Source organism: Bombina bombina, unplaced genomic scaffold (genome assembly GCF_027579735.1).
Source record: "Bombina bombina isolate aBomBom1 unplaced genomic scaffold, aBomBom1.pri scaffold_622, whole genome shotgun sequence".
Lineage (NCBI taxonomy): Eukaryota > Metazoa > Chordata > Amphibia > Anura > Bombinatoridae > Bombina > Bombina bombina.
Genome location: NW_026510927.1, coordinates 63,921 through 88,610, shown reverse-complemented (window position 1 = coordinate 88,610; position 24,690 = coordinate 63,921). Strand labels below are relative to the sequence as shown.

Here is a 24,690-nt window from a genome sequence, read left to right as displayed (position 1 = left end):
AATTCCATTGGCTGAACAGCCAATAGGATTTTTTCAACCTTAATTCCGATTGGCTGATAGAATTCTATCAGCCAATCAGAATCTAAGGGACGCCATCTTGGATGACATCATTTAAAGGAAGCTTCATTCGTCGGTAGTCGTCAGAAAGAAGAGGATGCTCCGCGTTGGATGTCTTGAAGATGGAGCCGCTCTGCGCCGGATGGTTGAAGATAGAAGATGCCGTCTGTATGAAGACTTCTGCGGGCTTGGATGAAGACTTCGGCCGCTTCATTGACGACTTCTTCCGGCTTCTTGGAGGAAGGATGTCGGATCTTCAAAACTGTAAGTAAATCTTCTGGGGTTAGTGTTAGGATTTTCTAAGGGTTTATTGGGTGGGTTTTAGTTTTAGATTAGGGTTTGGGCACCGAAAAATAACTAAATGCCCTTTTAAGGGCAATGTCCATCCAAATGCCATTTTCATGTCAATGGGGAGCTTAGGTTTTTTTTTAGTTAGCTTTTTATATGGGGGGTTGGTTGTGTGGGTGGTGGGTTTTACTGTTGGTGGTGTATTTGTATTTTTTTTTTACAGGTAAAAGAGCTGATTTCTTAGGGCCAATGCCACGCAAAAGGCCCTTTTAAGGGCCATTTGTAGTTTATTGTAGGTTAGGGTTTTTTTTATTTTGGGGAGGCTTTTTTATTTTCATAGGGCCCTTAGATTAGGTGTAATTATTTTAAAGCGTTGATAATTTCTTTTTTGTAACTTAGTGTTTATTTTTTTGTGTAACTTAGTGTTTGTTATTTTTTGTAACTTAGTTGTTAGTTTTTGTTAACTTACTGCTAGATTACGAGTCTTGCGTTAGCATTAAAAAGCAGCGTTAAGAGGTCTCAACGCTGCTTTTTAACGCCCGCTGGTATTACGAGTCTTGCAGGTACAGGTGTACCTCTCACTTTTTCGGCCAGACTCGAAAATACAGCAAATCCACTTATCCTATTTATTCAATGGGATTTCCCTAACACCGGTATTATAAGTCTTCCAAAAAGTGAGCGGTAGACCCTCTCCTGTCAAGACTGGTACCGCATTTTAAAGTCAGTAGTTAAGAGTTTTATGGTCTAATGCCGTAGCAAAAAACTCTTAACTAAAGTGCTAAAAAGTACAGTAACACCCATAAACTACCTATTAACCCCTAAATCGAGGCCCTCCCACATAGCAAACACTATAATAAATATTTTAACCCCTAATCTGCCGAACCGTTCATCGCCGCCACTATAATAAATATATTAACCCCTAAACCGCCGCACTCCTGCATTGCAAACACTAGTTACATTTATTAACCCCTAATCTGCCGTCCCTAACATCGCTGACACCTATCTACATTTATTAACCCCTAATCTGCCCGCCCAACGTCGCCGCCACTATATTAAAGTTATTAACCCTTAAATCTAACCCTAACCCCCCCTAACTTAAATATAATTTAAATAAATCTAAATAAAATTACTATCATTAACTAAATTATTATTATTTAAAACTAAATACTTACCTATAAAATAAACCCTAAGATAACTACAATATAACTAATAGTTACATTGTAGCTAGCTTAGGGTTTATTTTTATTTTACCGGCAACTTTGTATTTATTTTAATTAGGTAGAATAGTTATTAACTATTTAATAGCTACCTAGTTAAAATAAATACAAATTTACCTGTAAAATAAAACCTAACCTAAGTTACAATTACACCTAACATTACACTATAATTAAATTAATTTCCTAAATTAACTACCATTAAATGCAATTAAATACAATTATCTAAAGTATGAAAAAATACAAACACTAAATTACAGAAAATAATAAAATAATTACAAGAATTTTAAACTAATTACATCTAATCTAATCCCCCTAATAAAATAAAAAAGCCCCCCAAAATAGTAAAAAGCCCTACCCTACACTAAATTACCAAAAGCCCTTAAAAGGGCCTTTTGCGGGGCATTGCCCCAAAGTAATCAGCTCTTTTACCTGTAAAAAAAAGTTCAATACCCCCCAAACATTAAAACCCACCACCCACACACCCAACCCTACTCTAAAACCCACCCAATACCCCCTTAATAAAACCTAACACTAACCCCTTGAAGATCACCTTACCTTGAGAAGTCTTCATGGCCCTCCAGATGGGCAGAAGTCTTCATCCAAGCCGGGAAGAAGAGGTCCTCCAGACAGGCAGAAGTCTTCATCCAGACGGCATCTTCTATCTTCATCCATCTGGCGCGGAGCGGCTCCATCTTCAAGACATCCGATGCGGAGCATCCTCTTCTTTCTTCGTCCGACGACTGATTGAAGGTTCCTTTAAATTACATCATCCAAGATGGCGTCCCTTGAATTCCGTTTGGCTGATAGAATTCTATCAGCCAATCGGAATTAAGGTAGAAAAAATCCTATTGGCTGATGCAATCAGCCAATAGGATTTTACTTCAATCCTATTGGCTGATTGGAACAGCCAATAGGATTGAGCTCACATTCTATTGGTTGTTCCATCAGCCAATAGGATATTTTCTACCTTAATTCCGATTGGCTGATAGAATTCTATCAGTCAATCGGAATTGAAGGGATGCCATCTTGGATGACGTCATTTAAAGAAACCTTCATTCAGTCGTCGGACGAAGAAAGAAGAGGATGCTCCGCGTTGGATGTCTTGAAGATGGACCCCCTCCGTGCCAGATGGATGAAGACTTCTGCCCGTCTGGAGGACCTCTTCTTCCCGGCTTGGATGAAGACTTCTGCCCATCTGTATGACCACTTCGCCTGGCTTCGTTGAGGACTTCGGCCCGGTTGGGTGAAGACTTCTCAAGGTAAGGTGATCTTCAAGGGGTTAGTGTTAATAATACTTTTATTAAGGGGGTATTGGGTGGGTTTTAGAGTAGGGTTAGGTGTGTGGGATTTAATGTTGGGGGGGGGTATTGTACTTTTTTTTTTACAGGTAAAAGAGTTGATTACTTTGGGGCAATGCCCCGCAAAAGGCCCTTTTAAGGGCTATTTGTAATTTAGTATAGGGTAGGGCTTTTTATTATTTTGGGGGGCTTTTTTATTTTATTAGGGGCATTAGATTAGGTGTAATTATTTTAAAATTCTTGTAATTATTTTATTATTTTCTGTAATTTAGGGTTTGTTTTTGTTGTACTTTAGATAATTGTATTTAATTGTAGTTAATTTAGGGAATTAATTAATTTTAGTGTAGTTAGCTGTAATTGTAACTTAGGTTAGGTTTTATTTTACAGGTAAATTTGTCTTTATTTTAACTAGGTAGCTATTAAATAGTTAATAACTATTTAATAACTATTCTACCTAGTTAAAATAAATACAAACTTGCCTGTAAATAAAAAAAAAACCTAAGCTAGCTACAATATAACTATTAGTTATATTGTAGCTAGCTTAGGGTTTATTTTATAGGTAAGTATTTAGTTTTAAATCAGAATAATTTAGTTAATTGTAGTAATTTTATTTTGATTTATTTAAATTATATTTAAGTTAGGGGGGTTAGGTTTAGACTTAGGTTTAGGGGTTAATAACTTTTATATAGTGGCGGTGACGTTGGTGCGGCAGATTAGGGGTTAATAAATGTAGGTAGCTGGCGGCGTTATTGAGAGCGGCAGAGTAGGGGTTAATAAATATAATGTAGGTGTCGGCGATGTTGGGTGCAGCAGATTAGGTGTTAATAACTATAATGTAGGTGGCGGCGGTGTCCAGAGCGGCAGATTAGGGGTTAATAATATAATCTAGGTGTCGGCGATGTCAGGGGCGGCAGATTAGGGGTTAATAAGTGTAAGATTAGGGGTGTTTAGACTCGGGGTTCATGTTAGGTATAAACATAAATTGTATTTCCCCATAGGAATCAATGGGGCTGCGTTAGGAGATCAACACTGCTTTTTTGCAGGTGTTAGGTTTTTTTTTCAGCCGGCTCTCCCCCATTGATCACTATGGGGAAATCGTGCACAAGCACGTTTAGCCAGCTCACCGCTACCGTAAGCAGCGCTGGTTTTGAGGTGAGATGTTGAGCTAAATTTTGCTCTCCACTCACTTTTTTGTGGCTAACGCCGGTTTTGTAAAAACCCGTAATACCAGCGCTGTCTGTAAGTGAGCATAAACTGCTCGTTAGCACCGCACCCCTATTACCGCAAAACTCGTAATCTAGGCGTTAATACTTTTTTAGTGTAGATTTAAATTATTTGAGTAGTGTTAGGTGTTTAAATATATAATATAGTTAATTTAATTTGTAGTTTTATGTAATTTTATTATAAAAGTTAGGTTAGATTAATTATTAATTTAATATAGTTTAATGTCATTTTATTATAATAGGGTAGGTTAATTATTAATTTAATATAGTTTAATGTAATTTTATTATAATAGGGTAGGTTAATTATTAATGTAATATAGTTTAATGTAATTGTATTATAATAGTTAGGGTAGATTAATTAATAGTTTAATATAGCTTAATTTAAATCTAAAGGTAAGTTTAAATTTATTCTAAGATAGGGATGAGTTAATATTTAATATAAAGTTAGTGGGTTGTTAGGTTTAGGGGTTAATAGGTTAATTCAGTTTATGGTGCTGTGGGGGCTGGTGGTTTAGGGGTTAATAACTTTATGTAGGTGGTGGTGGTATAGGGGGTGGTAGATTAGGGGTTAATAAGTATAATGTAGGTGGCGGTGGGCTCCGGGAGCGGAGGAATAGGGGTTAATAACTTTATTTAGTTGCGGCGGGGTCGGGGAGCGGCAGGATAGGGGTTAATAAGTTTAGCGTTGCGGGGGGCTTCGGGAGCAGAGGGGTAGGGGTTAATAAGTTTATTTAGTTGCGGTGGGGTCCGGGAGCGGTGGGAAAGGGGTTAAACAGTTTAGTATAGTGTGGGTGTTTAGTGACAGTATACAAATAAAGCTGTCAAAAAGCCGAAGAGCAGCGAGATCGATGACTATTAGTTATCAACAGTCTGCTGCTCATCGCCCCGTACTTGGTGCGCAGCTTTTTGACAGCTTTTTTGGTAACTATCGAGAGCGTATTCAGGTCCGCCGCCACAATGTTAGGCGATGTTAGGCGAGCGTATTGGTGCCGGCGAATGCAGCACAGTTGATGCTTTGATAAATAGGCCCCATAGAGTCTATGAAGGGAACAAAACAGGATGGAAATGTATTTTGTGGGCAAATGGATGAAGGGAAAGAGGAAGTTATCTGCCAGAATCTCTGTTTTGTGTGGTTGTTGATAGATTAGAAAACAGCAGAGGATACTTATAACACAATTAACAAAACTGTATACAAATCACAAAACATAATTAAAGGGACAGGAAACCCCAAACTATTCTTTCATGATTTGGATAGATCATACAATTTTAATTAACTTTCCAATTTACTTCCCTTATCAAATTTGCTTCATTCTCTTGTTATCATTTGCTGAAGGAACAGCATTGCACTACTAGCAGCAAGATGAACGCATCTAGTCAGCCAATCACAAAAGTCAAATGTGTGCAGGCACCAATTAGAAGCTAGCTCCCACTAGTGTAGGATATGTGCGTATTCCTTTCCAACAAGGGACACCAAGAGAACAAAGCACATTTGAAAATAGAAGTGAATTTAAAAGTGTCTTAAAATGACCGGCTCTATCCGAATCATGTAAGTTTAATTTTGTCTTTCCTATCCCTTTTAAATATAGAGATAAACAAAACATAGAAGATGACTAAAACAGCTTTCATGTTTCATTCATACAAAGGAAAAGAGAACGTTATTGTGGTAATCGATGACTTGGATGACAGCGGTTCTGTAGTGAAGGAGACGATTCTGCAGAACCAGCCCAGCATCAGGAGACTGACCCAGGACCTCTTCCTATTCAGTGTGCAGGATAAACAGTATATAAATGTAGATAACCATGGAGTGATGACTGATAAGCTGAATCCTATAAAGCTGCTCATCAAAAAAACAGGTACAAAATGTGCGTTTTATGTTTGTGCTTTAGATGGAAATATAGAGAGCAGAAATACAGACATGAGTCCACTATAGGTTACACATTGTAACATCACTCAGAGCTCAGAACATTTATATGTCAATTTCAAGGACAAATAACCACATACTAAACCTAAATGTGGGTGAGATGGATCCTCTTTTTTGTTACTATCCCATATACTGTATGTAATATATTATAGCAACAATAGTAATAATAAGAACAAGGGTCTCCAAGAGTCTGTTTGATCAGACTGTCTGGGAAATTAGAAATGATGTATGTGAAAAGGAACACATTAATGTACTTTGTTTTTATCTGCTACAGGGAGTGGGGCAACCAGCAAGGGGTTACATGAATGTATTATTCCTGGAATCTGGCAGCCAGACAAAGGAGCCGAATTATCAAGCTCCAAATGGAGCTTTATGCCCGTGTTTATGGCGATCATACAGGCTCTTCGGAAACACAAGTTATGAAGCAGCGTTCAATAGACCGCTGCTCCATAACCTGTCAGCCTGCTCTGAGGCGGCGGACAGACATTGCTAGAAATCAAGCTAATCGAATACGATTGGGTTGATTGACACCCCCTGCTAGCATCCACAAATCTGCAGGGGGCGGCATTGCACCAGCAGTTCACATTAACTGCTGGTGCAATGATAAATGCCGAGAGCGTATGCTGTAGGCATTTATGGAGGTGTCCCTCTTTCAAATTTTGAAATATTGGGAGGTATGTGACAGGCTCATCAGGCATCATTTACAACCATGACATATTGACATTCATTCACAGACAATCATTATAATTGTTTGTGAATGAATGTCAATATGTGATGTATAGTTCGTAGGAGGCATGGCATGACAAACTATGGTGGTGTGCCGCAGGATTTTTTTAATGTATAAAAGTGTGCCACGGCAAAAAAAAGGTTGAAAATCACTGGTATAGGGTAGGGCTTTTTATTATTTGGAGGGGCTTTTTTATTTTATTAGGGGGATTAGATTAGGTGTAATTAGTTTAAAAAACTTGTAATTATTTTATTATTTTCTGTAATTTAGTGTAGTTTTTTTTGTACTTTAGATAATTGTATTTAATTGTATTTAATTGTAGTTAATTTAGGGAATTGAATTATAGAGTAGTGATAGGTTTAATTTTAACTTAGGTTAGGTTTTATTTTACAGGTAAATTTGTATTTATTTTAACTAGGTAGCTATTAAATAGTTAATAACTATTTAATAACTATTCTACCTAGTTACAATAAATACAAAGTTGCCTGTAAAATAAAAATAAACCCTGAGATAGCTACAATGTAACTATTAGTTATATTGTAGCTATTTTAGGGTTTATTTTATAGGTAAGTATTTAGTTTAAAATTGGAATAATTTAGTTATTTGTAGTAATTTTATTTAGATTATTTAAATTATATTTAAATTAGGGGGGTGTTAGGGTTAGACTTAGATTTAGGGGATAATACATTTAATATAGTGGTGGCGACGTTGGGGGCGGCAGATTAGGGGTTAATAAAATTTAACTAGTGTTTGTGAGGCGGGAGTGCGGCATTTTAGGGGTTAATATATTTATGAGAGTGGCGGCGATGTCCAGTTCTGCAGATTAGAGGTTAAAAATTTTATTTTAGTGTTTGGGATTTGGTGGGGCCTCGGTTTAGGGGTTAATAGGTAGATTATGGGTGTTAGTGTACTTTTTAGCACTTTAGTTAAGAGTTTTATACTACGGCGTTGTAGTGTAAAACTCTTAATTACTGACTTTTAAATGCGGTACCAGTCTTTACAGGAGAGGGTCTACCGCTCACTTTTTGGAAGACTCGTAATACCGGCGTTAGAAAAATCCCATTGAAAAAATAGGATATGCAATTGACACAAGTGGATTTGCGGTATTTTAGAGTCTGGCCAAAAAGTGAGCGGTTCACCTGTACCTGCAAGACTCGTAATACCAGCGGGCGTTAGAAAGCAGCGTTGGGACCTCTCAACACTGCTTTTTAAGGCTAACGCAAGACTCGTAATCTAGCCGATAGTTTTTAAAGGAGCATTCTGTGCACGTTCCAGACAGTTTGTTGTTCCATGAGTTATTATTCGAATCAAGCAGGAGAGCGTCGGTGGCTCTGAATAGCTCCTGCATGACCGCACAAGATTTGATATGCAGACCTCATGTAAATGTCATCTCTACCGCTGTAGAGATTTTTTCTTTATCCAAATCTTGTTTTTCTGAAGCTGACTGCTTGGAGATTGAACGCTTAATTTTATCTAAGCATGGGTTCTCAGAGTCGGTCATTGAGACCTTGATCCAGGTTCGTAAACCTGTAACAAGAAGGATTTACCATAAAATATGGCGTAAATATCTGTATTGGTGTGAAACCAGAGGTTACTCTTGGAGTAAAGTCAGGATCCCAAGGATTTTCTCCTTTTTCCAGGAGGATCTGGAGAAGGGTTTGTCATTTAGTACTCTGAAAGCTCAGATTTCTGCATTGTCTATTTTGTTGCATAGCGTTTGGCAGATGCGCCAGACGTGCAATCTTTTTGTCACGCCTTGGTCAGGATCAGTCCTGTATTTATCCCTGTTACTCCTCCCTGGAGTATTAACCTTGATCTTAAAGTTTTTACAGAGGGCTCTGTTTATGCCTATGCATTCCTTAGATATTAAGATGTTATCTTGGAAGGGTTTGTTCTATCTACAGGCGACTAAGGACTTTTCATTAGTGATGTCACAAACATAAAATTTTGGGTTCGCGAACGGCGAACCGGGCGAACCGCCATAGACTTCAATAGGCAGGCGAATTTTAAAACCCACAGGGACTCTTTCTGGCCACAATAGTGATGGAAACGTTGTTTCAAGGGGACTAACACCTGGACTGTGGCATGCCGGAGGGGGATCCATGGCAAAACTCCCATGGAAAATTACATAGTTGATGCAGAGTCTGGTTTTAATCCATAAAGGGCATAAATTACCTAACATTCCTAAATTGTTTGGAATAACGTGCTTTAAAACATCAGGTATGATGTTGTATCGATCAGGTAGTGTAAGGGTTACGCCCGCTTCACAGTGCGCAGTGTAGGTGATATACCTGCCGTGACCATGCTTTGCAGACCAGGTATCAGTGGTCAGATGGACCCTTGCCCCAACACTGTGTGCCAGACATGCCATTATAGCAGACTTATATGGCTTTGGTGTTGCTTTTTGGTAATTAGAAGGCTGCTAAATGGCATAAATGGTTGTAAATGCTTCTCTGGGATCCCCTTTGTTCAGAAATAGCAGACTTATATGGCTTTGGCGTTGCTTTTTGGTAATTAGAAGGCTGCTAAATGCCACTGCGCACCACACATGTTTTATGCCCAGCAGTGAAGGGGTTAATTAGGGAGCATGTAGGGAGCTTGTAGGGTTAATTTTAGCTTAAGTGTAGTGTAGTAGACAACCCAACGTATTGATCTAGGCCCATTTTGGTATATTTAATGCCACCATTTCACCGCCAAATGCGATCAAATAAAAAAAGAATTGTTCACTTTTTCACAAACTTTAGGTTTCTCACAGAAATTATTTACAAACAACTTATGCAATTATGGCATAAATGGTTGTAAATGCTTCTCTGGGATCCCCTTTGTTCAGAAATAGCAGACTTATATGGCTTTGGCATTGCTTTTTGGTAATTAGAAGGCTGCTAAATGCCACTGCGCACTACACGTGTTTTATGCCCAGCAGTGAAGGGGTTAATTAGGGAGCATGTAGGGAGCTTGTAGAGTTAATTTTAGCTTAAGTGTAGTGTAGTAGACAACCCAAAGTATTGATCTAGGCCCATTTTGGTATATTTCATGCCACCATTTCACCGCCAAATGCGATCAAATTTAAAAAAAAACAATTTTTTTCGCAATTTTAAGTTTCTCACTGAAATTATTTACAAACAGCTTGTGCAATTATGGCACAAATGGTTGTAAATGCTTCTCTGGGATCCACATTGTTCAGAAATAGCAGACATATATGACTTTGGCGTTGCTTTCTGGTAATTAGAAGGCCGCTAAATGCTGCTGCGCATCACACGTGTATTATGGCTAATAGCTTGCAGGGTTAATGTTAGCATTAGTGTAGAGATCAGCCTCCCACCTGACACATCAGACCCCCTGATCCCTCCCAAACAGCTCCCTTCCCTCTCCCACCCCACAATTGTCCCCGCCATCTTAAGTACTGGCAGAAAGTCTGCCAGTACTAAAATAAAAGGTTTTTAAAAAATATTTTTTTTAGCATATTTACATATGCTGTGGTGTAGCATCCCCCCTTAGCCCCCAGTCTCCCTGATCCCCCCCCAAAACAGCTCTCTAACTCTCCCCATCTGCCTTATTGGTGGCCATCTTGGGTACTGGCAGCTGTCTGCTATTATTTCACAGTCAAAAAAGTGTTTTTTTTTTTTTAAATGTACACTACTGTTACACCAGATATGAGTGGTGGCACTGGGCAAGTGAGCACAGTATACGCTGTGTGCCTGACACACACGCTGGCAGACAGGCAACTGCAATCAGGGATAGGCACAGACCAGGGCTGTGGCAGACATTTTCCAAAGCACAGACCTTAGTGAAGGATACCAAGGTACATTTCAAATTAAAAACATAAAAAAAACTGGGTAGTGGATACATGGTGGAATAGCCATTCAGCAGAAGTGGTAGAGACAGTGATGTAGTTTAAACATGCATGGGATAGGCATAAGGCTATGCTAGATATAAGATAAGGCCAGGAACTAAGAAAGTATTAAAAAATTGGGCAGACTAGAAAGGCCAAATGGTTCCTCTCTGCCAACACATTCCAAGTCAGGAGAGCGACACTTTGCTGTCAAATGGGCTGCATGTTGGACGCCCCCTGGTCTAGTTCCACAAATACAAATTAGTCATCTAATCAAACAAGTTTAAAATAACATTTATATAAAGACTGCTTGTGGTATTACCTTTTATTTATTTTTTGGGTTTTATTGAGAGTCTGCAACTCTTGACCAAACCCACCCACCTTGATGTTAATTGCATTATCATCATGGTTGGTTACTTACTTGGTTACGTAAGGTTTGTCAGAGTAGGCAGCGGTCTTCCACCATACAGACACCAGCACCACGCTGCCGCACAGATCAAGGAATTGGGACGGGTCACGACTCACGGTTAGTTAACTGCAGGGAGCTTGCTTCTTCCCTCACTTTCCCTCTACTAAGTGTGGTGCCGCTTGGGTCAAGGAGGAGTGAGGACCAGCATTCATCTGTCCTACTCCTCCCTCCCGTCCACAAAACAGGTGGCGGACACTGCAAGGGCCAGTCACGGACACCAGTGTCCGTGTACGGACACCTTGCCTATCCCTGACTGCAATTAGATTACACAGGAAAAAAAAAAAAAAGCAGACTGATGTTCTAGCCCTAAAAAGGGCTTTTTGGGGTGCTGTCCTTACAGCAGAGATCAGATGAGTCCTTCAGGACTGTAGTGGACACTGAATACACTAGCCTAGCTATAGATTTCCCTATTAAATCAGCAGCAGCTACACTGTCCCTCCTCACACTAAGAATGCAGCTTCCGAATGAATCTAAAATGGATGCTGTCCAGGAGGTGGGAGGGTCTGGGAGGGAGGGTCTGCTGCTGATTGGCTGGAATGTGTCTTTTGACTGTGAGGTACAGGGTCAAAGTTTACTCAATGATGAGGTATAGGGGGCGGACCGAACATGCTATGTTCACCGGGAACTATTCGCCGGCGAACTATTCGCAACATCACTACTTTTCATCAGTTTTCTGCTTTGTTTGTTTGCTTCTCTGGGAAACGCAAGGGTCAGAAAGCTATGGCTACTTCTCTTTCCTTTTGGCTGAAGAGTATTATTCGTTTGACTTATGAGACTGCAGGACAGCAACCTCCTGAGGGAATCACAGCTCATTACACATAGCGCTGCGGAATCTGTTGGCGCTCTACAAATAACCGATAATAATAATAATAATTAGGGTTGTTTATTCTTCCTGGGCCTTCAAAAATGAAGTTTCTGTGGAACAGATTTGCAAGGCTGCAACTTGGTCCTCTTTGCATTCTTTTTCCAAATTTAATACATTTGATATTTTTGCCTCTTTTGGGAGAAGGGTTCTTCAAGCAGCGGTGCCTTCTGTTTAGGTCACCTGTTTTGTCCCTCCCTTATCATCTGTGTCCTCAAGCTTGGGTATTGGTTCCCAACAGTAATTAATGATGATCCGTGGACTCACTGTATCATTAGAAAGAAAACTAAATTTATGCTAACCTGATAAATTTATTTCTTGACACGGTGAGTCCACGGCCCGCCCTGTTTTTTAGACAGTTTTCTTTGTTATATAAACCTCAGGCACCTCTGCACCTTGTGTTATTTTTTCTCTCCTTTCCCTTGGTCGAATGACTGGGGATTGTGGATAGGGAAATGATACTTAGCAGCTTTGCTGTGGTGCTCTTTGCCTCCTCCTGCTGGCCAGGAGTGATATTACAAACAGTAATTAATGATGATCTGTGGACTCACCGTGTCAATAAATAAATAAATTTATCAGATAAGCATACATTTTGTTTTTGATAGAGGTTTGAACAACACAGCTATAACTAAGGGGCAGAAACACATGAGAATTATTATTTTTTTACTTAAAAATAATTAATCTATCATTTGTATTTTCATTTAGCTTTTATACGCTTTCTCTCCATCATTTAATCATTACGTTATATGAACATATTTTGTGTAGATGTTGGGTACAATCGTGTAAACTCTTTGGGACTGATAAAAAAAGCTCTCTGCACAGGCAAGATGAACTAAGAAGTTTTGTCAGAACTGTGAGGTCCTTCCAAGAATTTTAGAAACTTAAATTTTACCTCAAAATATGTGCATTTCACTATGCAGGTTCTGAATGTGAAGTAGAGACCCTTATTTTGCAATATAAGGTATAAAAAAAAATCCCAAAGATGTTTTGCGATTCCTTTCCATAGCGGGAGTTTTTGATCATCAAACTTTAGTATGTTTCTGACTTGTTACTTATGTTGTATTTTCCTCATTTCATTTTAAAAGCTGGCTGGGAAGAAACACACATCGTTATCCAAGGATATCAGGTAAAGATTTCATGTTCTCAATAAAGTATTCTGGATTAACCATGAATTAAGATCATGTATTTTTTTTATAATACTAAAAGAGGGATCAATTGTATACCAAGCATTGACAATTATTTTAACTTGAGTTATTATTTTTAATACGTATATTAAAAAAATATACAGGCACTAAATTCTGTTTAACACTATCATTCATCAAAATAGAACAATGTGTTGAATCATATTATGTTATAGTGTAATCAGGGGCGTATTAAGGCATAGGCCAACAAGGCCGGTGCCTAGGGCAGCAGATTTTTAAGGGGCAGCAGAATTTTGAGTGCCTAGGGCAGCACAAAACCTAAATACGCCCCTGAGTGTAATATAATATTTTGCAGATGAATATAGATTGTGAAGGGAGTGAAGAAATGAATCTCACTAATCTATTTATATATATTTTTCTTTTTAAAGGAGTCAAAGATACGAGAGAAATTATGGGTAAGAAATAAAATAGTATCTAGCATAATGTTTTAATGTGTGTAGTAGGTAAAATAGTCATTGTGAGACTGTTCTCAGACACAAAGTGGGTACTTCTTAAACATCACTGCTAGAAGTCATATTATGTTATAGTGTAATATAATATTTTGCAGATGAATATAGATTGTGAAAGGAGTGAACAAATGAATCTCACTAATCTATTTATATATATTTTTCTTTTTAAAGGAGCCAAAGATACAAGAGAAATTATGGGTAAGAAATAAAATAGTATCTAGCATAATGTTTTTATGTGTGTGTGTGTGTATATATATATATATATATATTAGATTACTATTGGCTAGATTACAAGTGTTGCAGTACAGCTTTTAACGCTGAAAAAATGGCCATTCCAGCATAATGTCCAGGAACGCATATTACAAATCGTGTTGGTATAGCTGTAACACAAGCATTTAAGCCTGTAACGCAACGTCCATTCTGCACTCAAAAAAATTACATTTTTGTGTGGGCTTTTCATAGCACTGGTATAACAGGTTGTGCGTTCAGGCTAAAATGCTTGCGTTACAGCCTACCGTCATACCGACACAATCCATACCGCCATCTGAGAGCAGTAGTTATGAATTTTGTGAAACAAAAATGTTTCACAAAACTCATAACTAAAATGTTATAAAGTAAACTAACACCTATAAACTACCTATTAAGCCACATCGCAATCACTATTTAAAACGTATTAACCCCTAATCCGCCGCTCCCCGACATCGCCACCACTATAATAAAGTTATTAACCCCTAAACCTCTGGCCTCCCACATCACCACCACTATAATAAAGTTATTAATCCCTAAACCTCTGGCCTCTTACATCCCCGCCACTAAATGAAACCTATTAACCCCTAAACCTCCAGCCTCCCACATCGCCGCCACTAAATAAACATTAATTATTATTTTTTGTAATTTTAGATTTTTTTATTTTTTTCATAGTGTTAGTATTTTTTTAAATTTGTCATTTAGATTTTTTAATTGGTAGTATTAATAATTTTAATAGAATAGTAAGGTTAGGTTAATGTATAGGTTTATGTTAGGTTTATTTTTATTTCACGTAAGTTTTTATTTATTTTAAGATAGTTATATTGTAATTTTAATTTAAAGTTAGGGGTTAGTAAGTTTAGGGGTTTATAGTTTAATTTAGTGTTTTGCAATGTGGCGGGCTAGCAGTTTAGGGGTTATTAGGCTTATTTAGTAGCGGCAATGTGGGGGGCCAGAGGTTTAGGGGTTAATAGGTTTATTTAGTGGTGGCGATGTGGGAGGCCGGAGGTGTAAGGGTTAATAGGTTTATTTAGTGGTGGCGATGTGGGAGGCCAGAGGTTTAGGGGTTAATAACTTTATTATAGTATCGGCGACGTCGGGGAGAGGCGGAACAGGGGTTAATAACTATTATAGTGTCAGCGATGTTGGGGAGTGGTGGAATAGGGATTAATAACTTTATTATAGTGTCAATGATGTCGGGGAGTGGTGGAATAGGGGTTAATAGCTTTATTTAGGTGTCAGCGATGTCTGGGGCGGCGGATTAGGGGTGTTTAAACTTGGGGTTTATGTTAGGGTGTTAGGTTTAAACGTAACTTTTTCTTCTCCATTGACATTAATGGGGTTGCGTTACAGAGATTTTTCATTTTGCACTTCAGGTGTTAGTTTTTTTTCTAACACTCTCTCCCTATTGATGTCTATGGGGGAAAGCGTGCACGAGCACGTCAAATCAGCCCATGGATTTTGTGCGGTATGGAGCTTAACGCCACCATATCGCACACACAGGGAGGCTTTTCAGTAACTCGCAATGGCAGCGATATGGAGAGTGAAATAACGCAACTTTTTGGCGTTAGTTTCGCTCCCTGTTTAGCTCAAAACTCGTAATCTAGGTGTATGTGCTTAACTTTTGTATTGCAACTCAGTGAGCAAAACCAGGACTGCATATTCACATAGCCACCAAACAGCTTGAGAGGTGCTGTGCCACATACTGCTGTGCGGAACTTTACTAAGGGTTAACAGCTAGAGCTAGATTACAAGTGGAGCACATCTGGCGCTTGGTCTCCTGCAAGAATAAAGCACAATCTGGTATCACAAGTGGAAGTTTATTATTTTAACCAAAGCATCTTAACATGGACAAACCTTTTTTAGTGGTGCTGTGCTTTTAATGAGAATCGCAGAGTGGGCTCTTAGCGCATTGTGCTCATATTACAAGAGGTGCGATAAGGGTTGCGCTCGGGCACATTTCAAAATACCACTTTCAAATGTAGCACTTTTGGACAACTGAAGTAAATGATTATCGCTTGCTTATTTGCAGAATAAAACACATGGAAATAAAGGATTTTAGTTGCATTTAGTCTTAGTACAAAGGAAACAAAGGTTTATTAATGAATAAATAATAGAATTGTGCAGAAATTAATTATTAGTTCCAAATTTTCAAGAAATTAATTACAGCCTGCATTAGTTTCTATGATTTGGTCAACAAACTTAGCTTAAGAAATTGTGTTAAACAAATTAAAATGCACTGCAGCCCCCAAAATATTAAATCTAACTGTTAACTTATTATAATAACCCCCCACAACAATTAACTCCGTTTGTACTGGTGTCACTGAAATTAAATGAATTGAATTAAATGAATGTATATATTTTTGTTATTATAAAATGCATTACAAATAAACATTGATCATTTTATATATAAACAAGAATATGAATGAGTTATTCCGTTCTTCTGTTACATAACCGATAATGAAAAAGAAGAGTGAGTTATCCATGTTACATATAAACTAATCAGGCACATTTTATAAACATATACAAAAAGACTGGGCACCATTTGTAAGTCCAACCCTATGATAAAGGATCTGTTATTCATGTTTGTGAGATTATTTCCCAGATTACTTTTATTTGTACAAAGATTTCTAATTTGCCAGTTCTCATGTAGTGATATTCTTTATATAGAAGGATTTTATTAACGTTTGCTACCCAATCACTCTATGAGGGTGGCTCAGCTTTCTTCCATTTCAAGAGAATCACTTTTTTTTCCTATTAAACATTATTTGCACTAGGTCTAATACCTATTAATCACATTCTTTATGTATGTTATTCCATAGTGCTGATACAAAAATATTGATTTAATTACTATCTGTTTGTCGAAAGTAGTAAAAAAATTAGACATATCTTCCAGACTCCCCCACTGTCCACATTCTCTCTGGTAACCATGGGAGTGTGGGTAGTTTTTTTAAATTCTCAATGGAGTCAAATACCACTTAGTAAGAATTTTAAAATTCTGTTCTAAATATTTTGTTGATATGGAAGATTTAGCTGTTTGATTAAATATTATACCCTAAGGCCTAGTTTTCATTGAGGTGGTAAATTTAGAAACTGGTGGTAACAGACGAGATAAATGTTTTTACCACCAGTTTCCAAACATCACCTCCTCAATGGAAACAAGCCCTACGTTTTTGCACTATAATTATTGCCCAATACTTGCCTAGTTTCCATTGAGGTGGTAAAGTTTGGAAACTGGTGGTAAAATAAAAAATCTCCATAGACCGTTTTTATTGAGGTGGTAAATTGTGGAAATTGGTGATCAAAGAAATTATATAAATTTAAATCTAGGAAGAATGTTTATTTTACTACCAGTTTCTAAGCTTTACTACATCAATGGAAACTAGGGCCTAGTTTCCATTGAGGTGGTATATTGTAGAAACTGGTGATAAAAACATTGGGCTAGTTTCCATTGAGGTGGTAAAGTTTGGAAACTGGTGGTAAAAACATTTATCTATATTAAAGGACTAGAGTCCATTGAGGTGGTAAAGTTTATAAACTGGTGGTAACATAAAAAATCTTCTTTAGTGGAGATAGATGATTTTATCACCAGTTTCCACAGTTTACCACTTTAATGGAAATTAGTGCTGTTTCTTTTTATCTTTTTTTGAATTTGCTTTAACAAATGTCTCTTTTTTTCTCTTTTTCAGTGTGGATTAAACAGGATTGTCGTTGCATTAATTCTCTTTTTTATTGTTGTTATGATTTTAATTATATTGATGTGGAAAGTGTAATTATTTTGTGTCATATATTACAGATCCCTTTAGTATAAATCAGTATTATTCTTTCATTATCTCTCAATATCTGCTTTATCCTCACTTTCTCTCTGTTGATATGTGATATTCTGCAGCTGTCTTTTTTCCTTAATCTTGTCATTTTTGTATGTGATGTTCCAGCCTTGTTAATATTAGCTTTAAAGGGATATTAAACACCACAGGATATTAATGCAAACTGTTTAATTCCATTTAGTAAAACAACTTTGTAATACACTCTCATTATTTATTTTGTTCTCATTTCCTGTTATTTAATTCTGAATATTGTGGCCTTTCCAAATTATATTAAATATAGAAGTGCAGACACAGGTCTATTCCACACAGTCTTTGGCTGCACACTATAGTAAGGCATTTAGTTCTTGTGAACTGCTTATGCAATGCCACCCCCTGCAGATTCGCAGCCAATCGGCCCCTAGCATGGGGTGTCAATCGGGTTGATTTCGGTCTGCTGCCTCAGAGCATGCGGACAGGTTATGGAGCAGCGGTCTTTAGCCCGCTGCTTCCTAACTTCTGTTTCCGTGCGAGCCTGAAGGCTCGCATGGAAACAGGTGCATCAAGCTCCATTCGGAGCTTGATAATCTGGCCCCATGGTCTCTTCTTCAACCACTCCCTCAACCTCCAGGGTCAGACAGAAACATGTCACTCTCCCTCAGACTCCGCCTCCCCTGTAGCATTCATATATGGGGTCTCCATTCCTGCCACACTATGCCTGAGAACAGAAATGGAGGTGGTATTGACATTCTACTTTCCCTCACTTCACCATTCAACAAATAACCCCATCTGTTTTCTCACATTTTCTCCTTTATGCTAAATTCAGGGTGATAAGACCAGCTGTCCTCCGCGCTTCACTGACAGGCCAGGAAGATCTTCAGCACTCTCTCAGCTGAAGCGACCTCTGTAAGTGCAGGGCTGAGCTGCAAGAAGTGGCTCTCACACCTATCCCAGCCATGAACTGGTTATTTCTCCCACATATCCAGCTCAGGGTAATTAATAAACCCTGACACATAGTTTAAAACCCTGTCTGGGCAAATCTGTTAGAGCTGTACAAATGAATCCAGTTATTTACTCTGTCATCAGATCATTTATAAACTCTCAGTCTGGCACAAAATCTCAGTCTGCCTTATCCCTGAGCACACAATAACGTTCACATCAGACTTTCTTTCATGTAATTGGCAAGAGTCCATTAGCTAGTGACATATGGGATATACAATCCTACCAGGAGGGGCAAAGTTTCCCAAACCTCAAAATGCCTATAAATACACCCGTCACCACACCCACAATTCAGTTTTACAAACTTGTGAAGTAAGTTTGTGCTAAGATTTCTACGTTGATATGCGCTTCTCAGCATTGTTGAAGCCCGATTCCTCTCAGAGTACAGCGAATGTCAGAGGGACGTGAATGGAGTATCACTTATTTGAATACGATGATTTCCCTAACGGGGGTCTATTTCATAAGTTCTCTGTTATCGGTCGTAGAGATTCATCTCCTACCTCCCTTTTCAGATCAACGATATACTCTCAATTTACCATTACCTCTACTAATAACTGTTTTAGTACTGGTTTGGCTATCTGCTATATGTGGATGGGTGTCTTTTGGTAAGTATGTTTTTATTACTTAAGACACCTCAGCTATGGTTTGGCACTTTATGCATTTATATAAAGTTCTAAATATATGTATTGTACTTATATTTGCCATGAGTCAGGTTCATGTATTTCCTTCTGCAGACTGTCAGTTTCATATTTTGGGAATGTAAACATTTTAAGAAATGTATTTCTTACCTGGGGTTTAGTCTTTTTTTCAATTGACTACTTCTTGCAATTGCGGGTATTATGCCCGCGGGTGCGTCAAATGCTAAACTTTATTGCGTCATTGTTGGCGCGAAAACATTTTTTGGCGCGAAAGTATACGTTTATGACGCAACTTCGTCATTTCCGGCGTCATACGTGACGCCGAGACCTTTCACATGGCGGCGTTATTAGTGACGCAAGTGTGTCATTTCTGGTTATTTTTGGCGCCAAAAAAGAGTTTACGTTACGTTGTGCGTCATACTTGGCGCCAAACTTTTTCATTATTTCAATACCCCTTGTTTGTTTGCCTCTTGCTTTTTGCTTTCAGAGGCCTATGCTATTGCATTTTTTCCCATTCCTAAAACTGTCATATAAGGAAATAGATAATTTTGCTTTATATGTTGTTTTTTTCTCTTACATTGTGCAAGATGTCCCAATCTGATCCTGTCTCAGAAGTTTCTGCTGGAACATTGCTGCCTGACATCGGTTCTACCAAAGCTAAGTGCATTTGTTGTAAAATTGTAGAAATTATTCCACCAAATGTCATTTGTAATAGTTGTCATGATAAACTTTTACATGCAGATAGTGTTTCCATCAGTAATAGTACATTGCCAGTTGCAGTTCCTTCAACTTCTAATGTGCATGATATACCTGTAAATTTTAAAGAATTTGTTTCTGATTCTATTATGAAGGCTTTGTCTGCATTCCCACCTGCTAATAAACGTAAAAGGTCTTTTAAAACTTCTCATTTAGCTGATGAAATTTCAAATGACCAACAACCAAATGGGTTTTTCCCATTCCTGAAGCTATTTCTGATATGACTTCTAGGGAATAGAATAAGCCAGGTACTTCTTTTATTCCTTCTTCAAGGTTTAAAAAATTGTATCCTTTACCAGCAAAATCTATAGAGTTTTGGGAAAAAAATCCCCAAAGTTGATGGGGCTATTTCTACTCTTGCTAAACATACCACTATTCCTATGGAAGATAGCACTTCCTTTAAGGATCCTTTAGATAGGAAGCTTGAATCTTATCTAAGGAAGGCCTATTTATATTCAGGTCATCTTCTCAGACCTGCTATTTCTTTGGCTGATGTTGCGGCTGCATCAACTTTCTGGTTGGAAAATTTAGCGCAACATGAATTGGATTATGACATATCTAGCGTTGTTCGCTTACTGCAACATGCTAATAATTTTATTTGTGATGCCATTTTTGATATTATCAAAATTGACGTTAGATCCATGTCTTTAGCTGTTTTAGCTAGAAGAGCTTTGTGGCTTAAATCTTGGAATGCTGAAATGACATCTAAATCTAGATTACTATCTCTTTCTTTCCAAGGTAATAATTTATTTGGTTCTCAGTTGGATTCTATTATTTCAACTATCACTGGGGGAAAAGGAGTTTTTTTGCCTCAGGATAAAAAACCTAAGGGTAAATCTAAGGCTTCTAACCGTTTTCGTTCCTTTCGTCAGAATAAGGAACAATAACTAAATCCTCCCCCCAAGGAATCTGCTTCCAATTGAAAGCCTTCCTCAAATTGGAATAAATCCAAGCCATTTAGGAAACCAATGTCAGCCCCTAAGTTCGCATGAAGGTGCGGCCCTCATGCCAGCTCAGCTGGTAGGGGCAGATTAAGGTTTTTCAAGGATTTTTGGATAAAATCTGTCCAAAATCATTGGATTCAGAGCATTGTCTCTCAAGGGTATCGAATAGGATTCAGAGTAAGACCTCCTGTGAGAAGATTTTTTCTCTCACGCATCCCTGTAAATCTAGTAAAAGCTCAGGCTTTTCTGAAGTGTGTTTCAGACCTGGAGTCTTCAGGGGTAATCATGCCAGTTCCTCCTCAGGAACAAGGTTTGGGGTTTTATTCAAACCTATTCATTGTACCAAAGAAAGAAAATGTATTCAGACCAGTTCTGGATCTAAAAATTTTGAATCGTTATGTAAGAGTACCAACTTTCAAGATGCAGACTATAAGGACTATTCTGCCTTTTGTTCAGCAAGGACATTATATGTCCACAATAGACTTGCAGGATGCATACCTTCATATTCTGATTCATCCAGAACACTTTCAGTTTCTGAGATTCTCTTTTCTAGACAAGCATTACCAATTTGTTGCTCTTCCATTTGGCCTAGCAACAGCTCCAAGAATCTTTTCAAAGGTTCTGGGTGCCCTACTATCTGTAATCAGAGAACAGGGTATTGCGGTGTTTCCTTATTTGGACGATATCTTGGTACTAGCTCAGTCTTTACGTACTGCAGAATCTCACATGAATCAACTAGTGTTGTTTCTTCGGAAACATGGTTGGAGGATAAATTTACCAAAAAGTTTTTTGATTCCTCAGACAAGGGTAACCTTTTTAGGCTTCCAGATAGATTCAGTGTCCATTAAAATTGGTCTCAGCATGCCGGCTCCTTCAGTCTCAGTCATTCCCTTCAGTGGCTATGTGCATGGAAGTTTTAGGTCTCATGACTGCAGCATCGGACGCGATCCCCTTTGCTCATTTTCACATGAGACATCTACAGCTTTGTATGCTGAATCAATGGTGCAGGGATTATACAAAGATATCAAAATTAATATCCTTGAATCCCAATAGATGACACTCTCTGACATGGTGGATAGATCACCATCGTTTGGTTCAAGGGGATTCTTTTGTTCACCCCACCTGAACTGTGATCTCAACTGATGCAAGTCTTTCAGGTTGGGGAGCTGTTTGGGGATCTCTGACAGCACAAGGGGTTTGGAAATCTCAAGAGGCGAGATTACCAATAAATATTTTAGAACTCTGTGCAATTCTCAGGGCTCTTCAGTTCTGGCCTCTACTAAAGAGAGAACCGTTCATTTGTTTTCAGACAATATCACAACTGTGGCTTATGTCAATCATCAGGGTGGGACTCACAGTCCCCAAGCTATGAAAGAAGTATCTTGGATACTTGCTTGGGCGGAATCCAGCTCCTGTCTAATCTCTGTGGTGCATATCCCAGGTGTAGACAATTGGGAGGCGGATTATCTCAGCCACCAGACTTTACATCCAGGGGAGTGGTCTCTCCATCCAGATGTGTTTTCTCAGATTGTTCAGATGTGGGGTCTTCCAGAGATAGATCTCAGGGCCTCTCATCTAAACAAGAAACTTCCCAGATATCTATCCAGATCCAGGGATGTTCAGACGGAAGCAGTGGATGCGTTGACACTTCCTTGGTGTTATCATCCTGCTTTCATCTTCCCACCTCTAGTTCTCCTTCCAAGAGTGATCTCCAAAATCATCATGGAACAGTCTTTTGTGTTGCTGGTGGCTCCAGCAAGGCCACACAGGTTTTGGTATGTGGATCTGGTTCGGATGTCCAGTTGCCCACCTTGGCCACTTCCGTTACGGCCGGACCTACTATCTCAAGGTCCGTTTTTCCATCAGGATCTCAAATCATTAAATTTGAAGGTATGGAAATTGAACGCTTAGTTCTAAGTTATAGAGGTTTCTCTGATTCAGTGATTAATACTATGTTACAAGCTCGTAAATCTGTTTCTAGAAAGATTTATTATAGAGTTTGGAAGACTTACATTTCATGGTGTTCTTCTCATAAATTCTCCTGGCATTCTTTTAGAATTCCTAGAATTTTACAGTTTCTTCAGGATGGTTTGGATAAGGGTTTGTCTGCAAGTTCCTTGAAAGGACAAATCTCCGCTCTTTCTGTTTTATTTCACAGAAAGATTGCTATACTTCCTGATATACACTGTTTTGTACAGGCTTTAGTTCGTATTAAGCCTGTCATTAAGTCAATTTCTCCTTCTTGGAGTCTTAATTTGGTTCTGAAGGCTTTACAGGCTCCTCCATTTGAACCTATGCATTCTTTGGACATTAAACTACTTTCTTGGAAAGTGTTGTTTCTTTTGGTCATCTCTTCTGCTAGAAGAGTTTCTGAGTTATCTGCTCTTTCTTGTGAGTCTCCTTTTCTGATTTTTCATCAGGATAAGGCAGTTTTGTGGACTTCTTTTCAATTTTTACCTAAGGTTGTGAATTCTAACAACATTAGTAGAGAAATTGTTGTCCCTTCCTTATGTCCTAATCCTAAGAATTCTTTGGAGAGATCCTTACATTCTTTGGATGTGGTAAGAGCTTTGAAATATTATGTGGAAGCTACTAAAGATTTCAGGAAGACTTCCAGTCTATTTGTTTTATTTTCTGGTCCTAGGAAAGGTCAGAAGGCTTCTGCTATTTCCTTGGCTGAAACTTTTGATTCATCAAGCTTATTTGGAGTCAGGTCAGGCCCCGCCTCAGAGAATTAGAGCTCATTCTACTAGATCAGTCTCCACTTCATGGGCTTTTAAGAATTAAGCTTCAGTTGATCAGATTTGCAAAGCGGCAACTTGGTCCTCTTTGCATACATTTACTAAATTCTACCATTTTGATGTATTTGCTTCTTCGGAAGCAGTTTTTGGTAGAAAAGTTCTTCAGGCAGCTGTTTCAGTTTGATTCTTCTGCTTTTGATTTAAGTTTTTTTCTTTCAAAAATTAAAATAAACTTATTTTTTTGGGTTGTGGATTAATTTTTCAGCAGAATATGGCTGTTTTTATTTTATGCCCTCCCTCTCTAGTGACTCTTGAGTGGAAGATCCACATCTTGGGTATTGATATCCCATATGTCACTAGCTCATGGACTCTTGCCAATTACATGAAAGATAAGCCCCTAGGGAGGACAAGAGGTGGAGGAATTACCGGAGGGGAGCTCCATTGGTAACTGGGGGTTTTGGATACCCCTACCCTCATAAATTAAATGGGCTGTAACTCCAGTCCCCAGTAACGAATCACTTTATGTGGCATCTGGGGACTGAGAGCTTTAAAATGACAGCCTGGAAGTACAGCCACTCTACCGGGATCACCCCAAAACCACCACCCCTGGGTACTGGGATTCTGTGGGACTGTGACTTCTATGGAGGTGCCAGCCTATCTGGAGGGGCGGGAATGGTGGGAAAATTGTGGGATTGTCCAGTGCCTTATCAAGATGAGCTGTGTGTATAAAAGATGTGTGTGTTTGTCAATAAAGCTCAGTTCTTGTTTCACCTGAATGCTAGTATGTCTAGTTATTTGGGTGGACTCCTGCTAATTTACTTCTTCTCCGCTACATAGTGGCCCCTTGTCTGGTAGGGGAAGGACCCTCTGGCAGAGTTACCTAGTCTGGGTAGCACCCTGAATACTGGTGCTGTCGGGCATCAGGGGTGGCTACAGGCTGTGGTCACTTGCCAGCTACATAGCTGCAGTAGGCAGGGAGGAAGCAGGACCCGTTTGGTGGAGCTACCCAGTTGAGGTA

General features: G+C 38.6%; 1 protein-coding gene across 2 annotated transcripts in view; it reads left to right on the top strand.

Annotated features, from left to right (window-relative positions):
- The window catches only part of LOC128643529 (uncharacterized), a 28,390-nt gene extending 10,571 nt beyond the window's left edge, over positions 1 to 17,819 (top strand). The window contains exons 3-7 of one of the 2 annotated variants that reach the window (XM_053696371.1): positions 5,727 to 5,936; positions 12,980 to 13,020; positions 13,465 to 13,491; positions 13,717 to 13,743; positions 17,481 to 17,819. In XM_053696371.1, the coding sequence (XP_053552346.1) occupies positions 5,727 to 5,936; positions 12,980 to 13,020; positions 13,465 to 13,491; positions 13,717 to 13,743; positions 17,481 to 17,564 (389 nt within the window). In that variant the 3' untranslated portion in view covers positions 17,565 to 17,819. The remainder of the gene's footprint in view (positions 1 to 5,726; positions 5,937 to 12,979; positions 13,021 to 13,464; positions 13,492 to 13,716; positions 13,744 to 17,480) is intronic. The other variant, XM_053696372.1, reaches the window with a different exon arrangement.
- Positions 17,820 to 24,690: the final 6,871 nt, after the last annotated feature.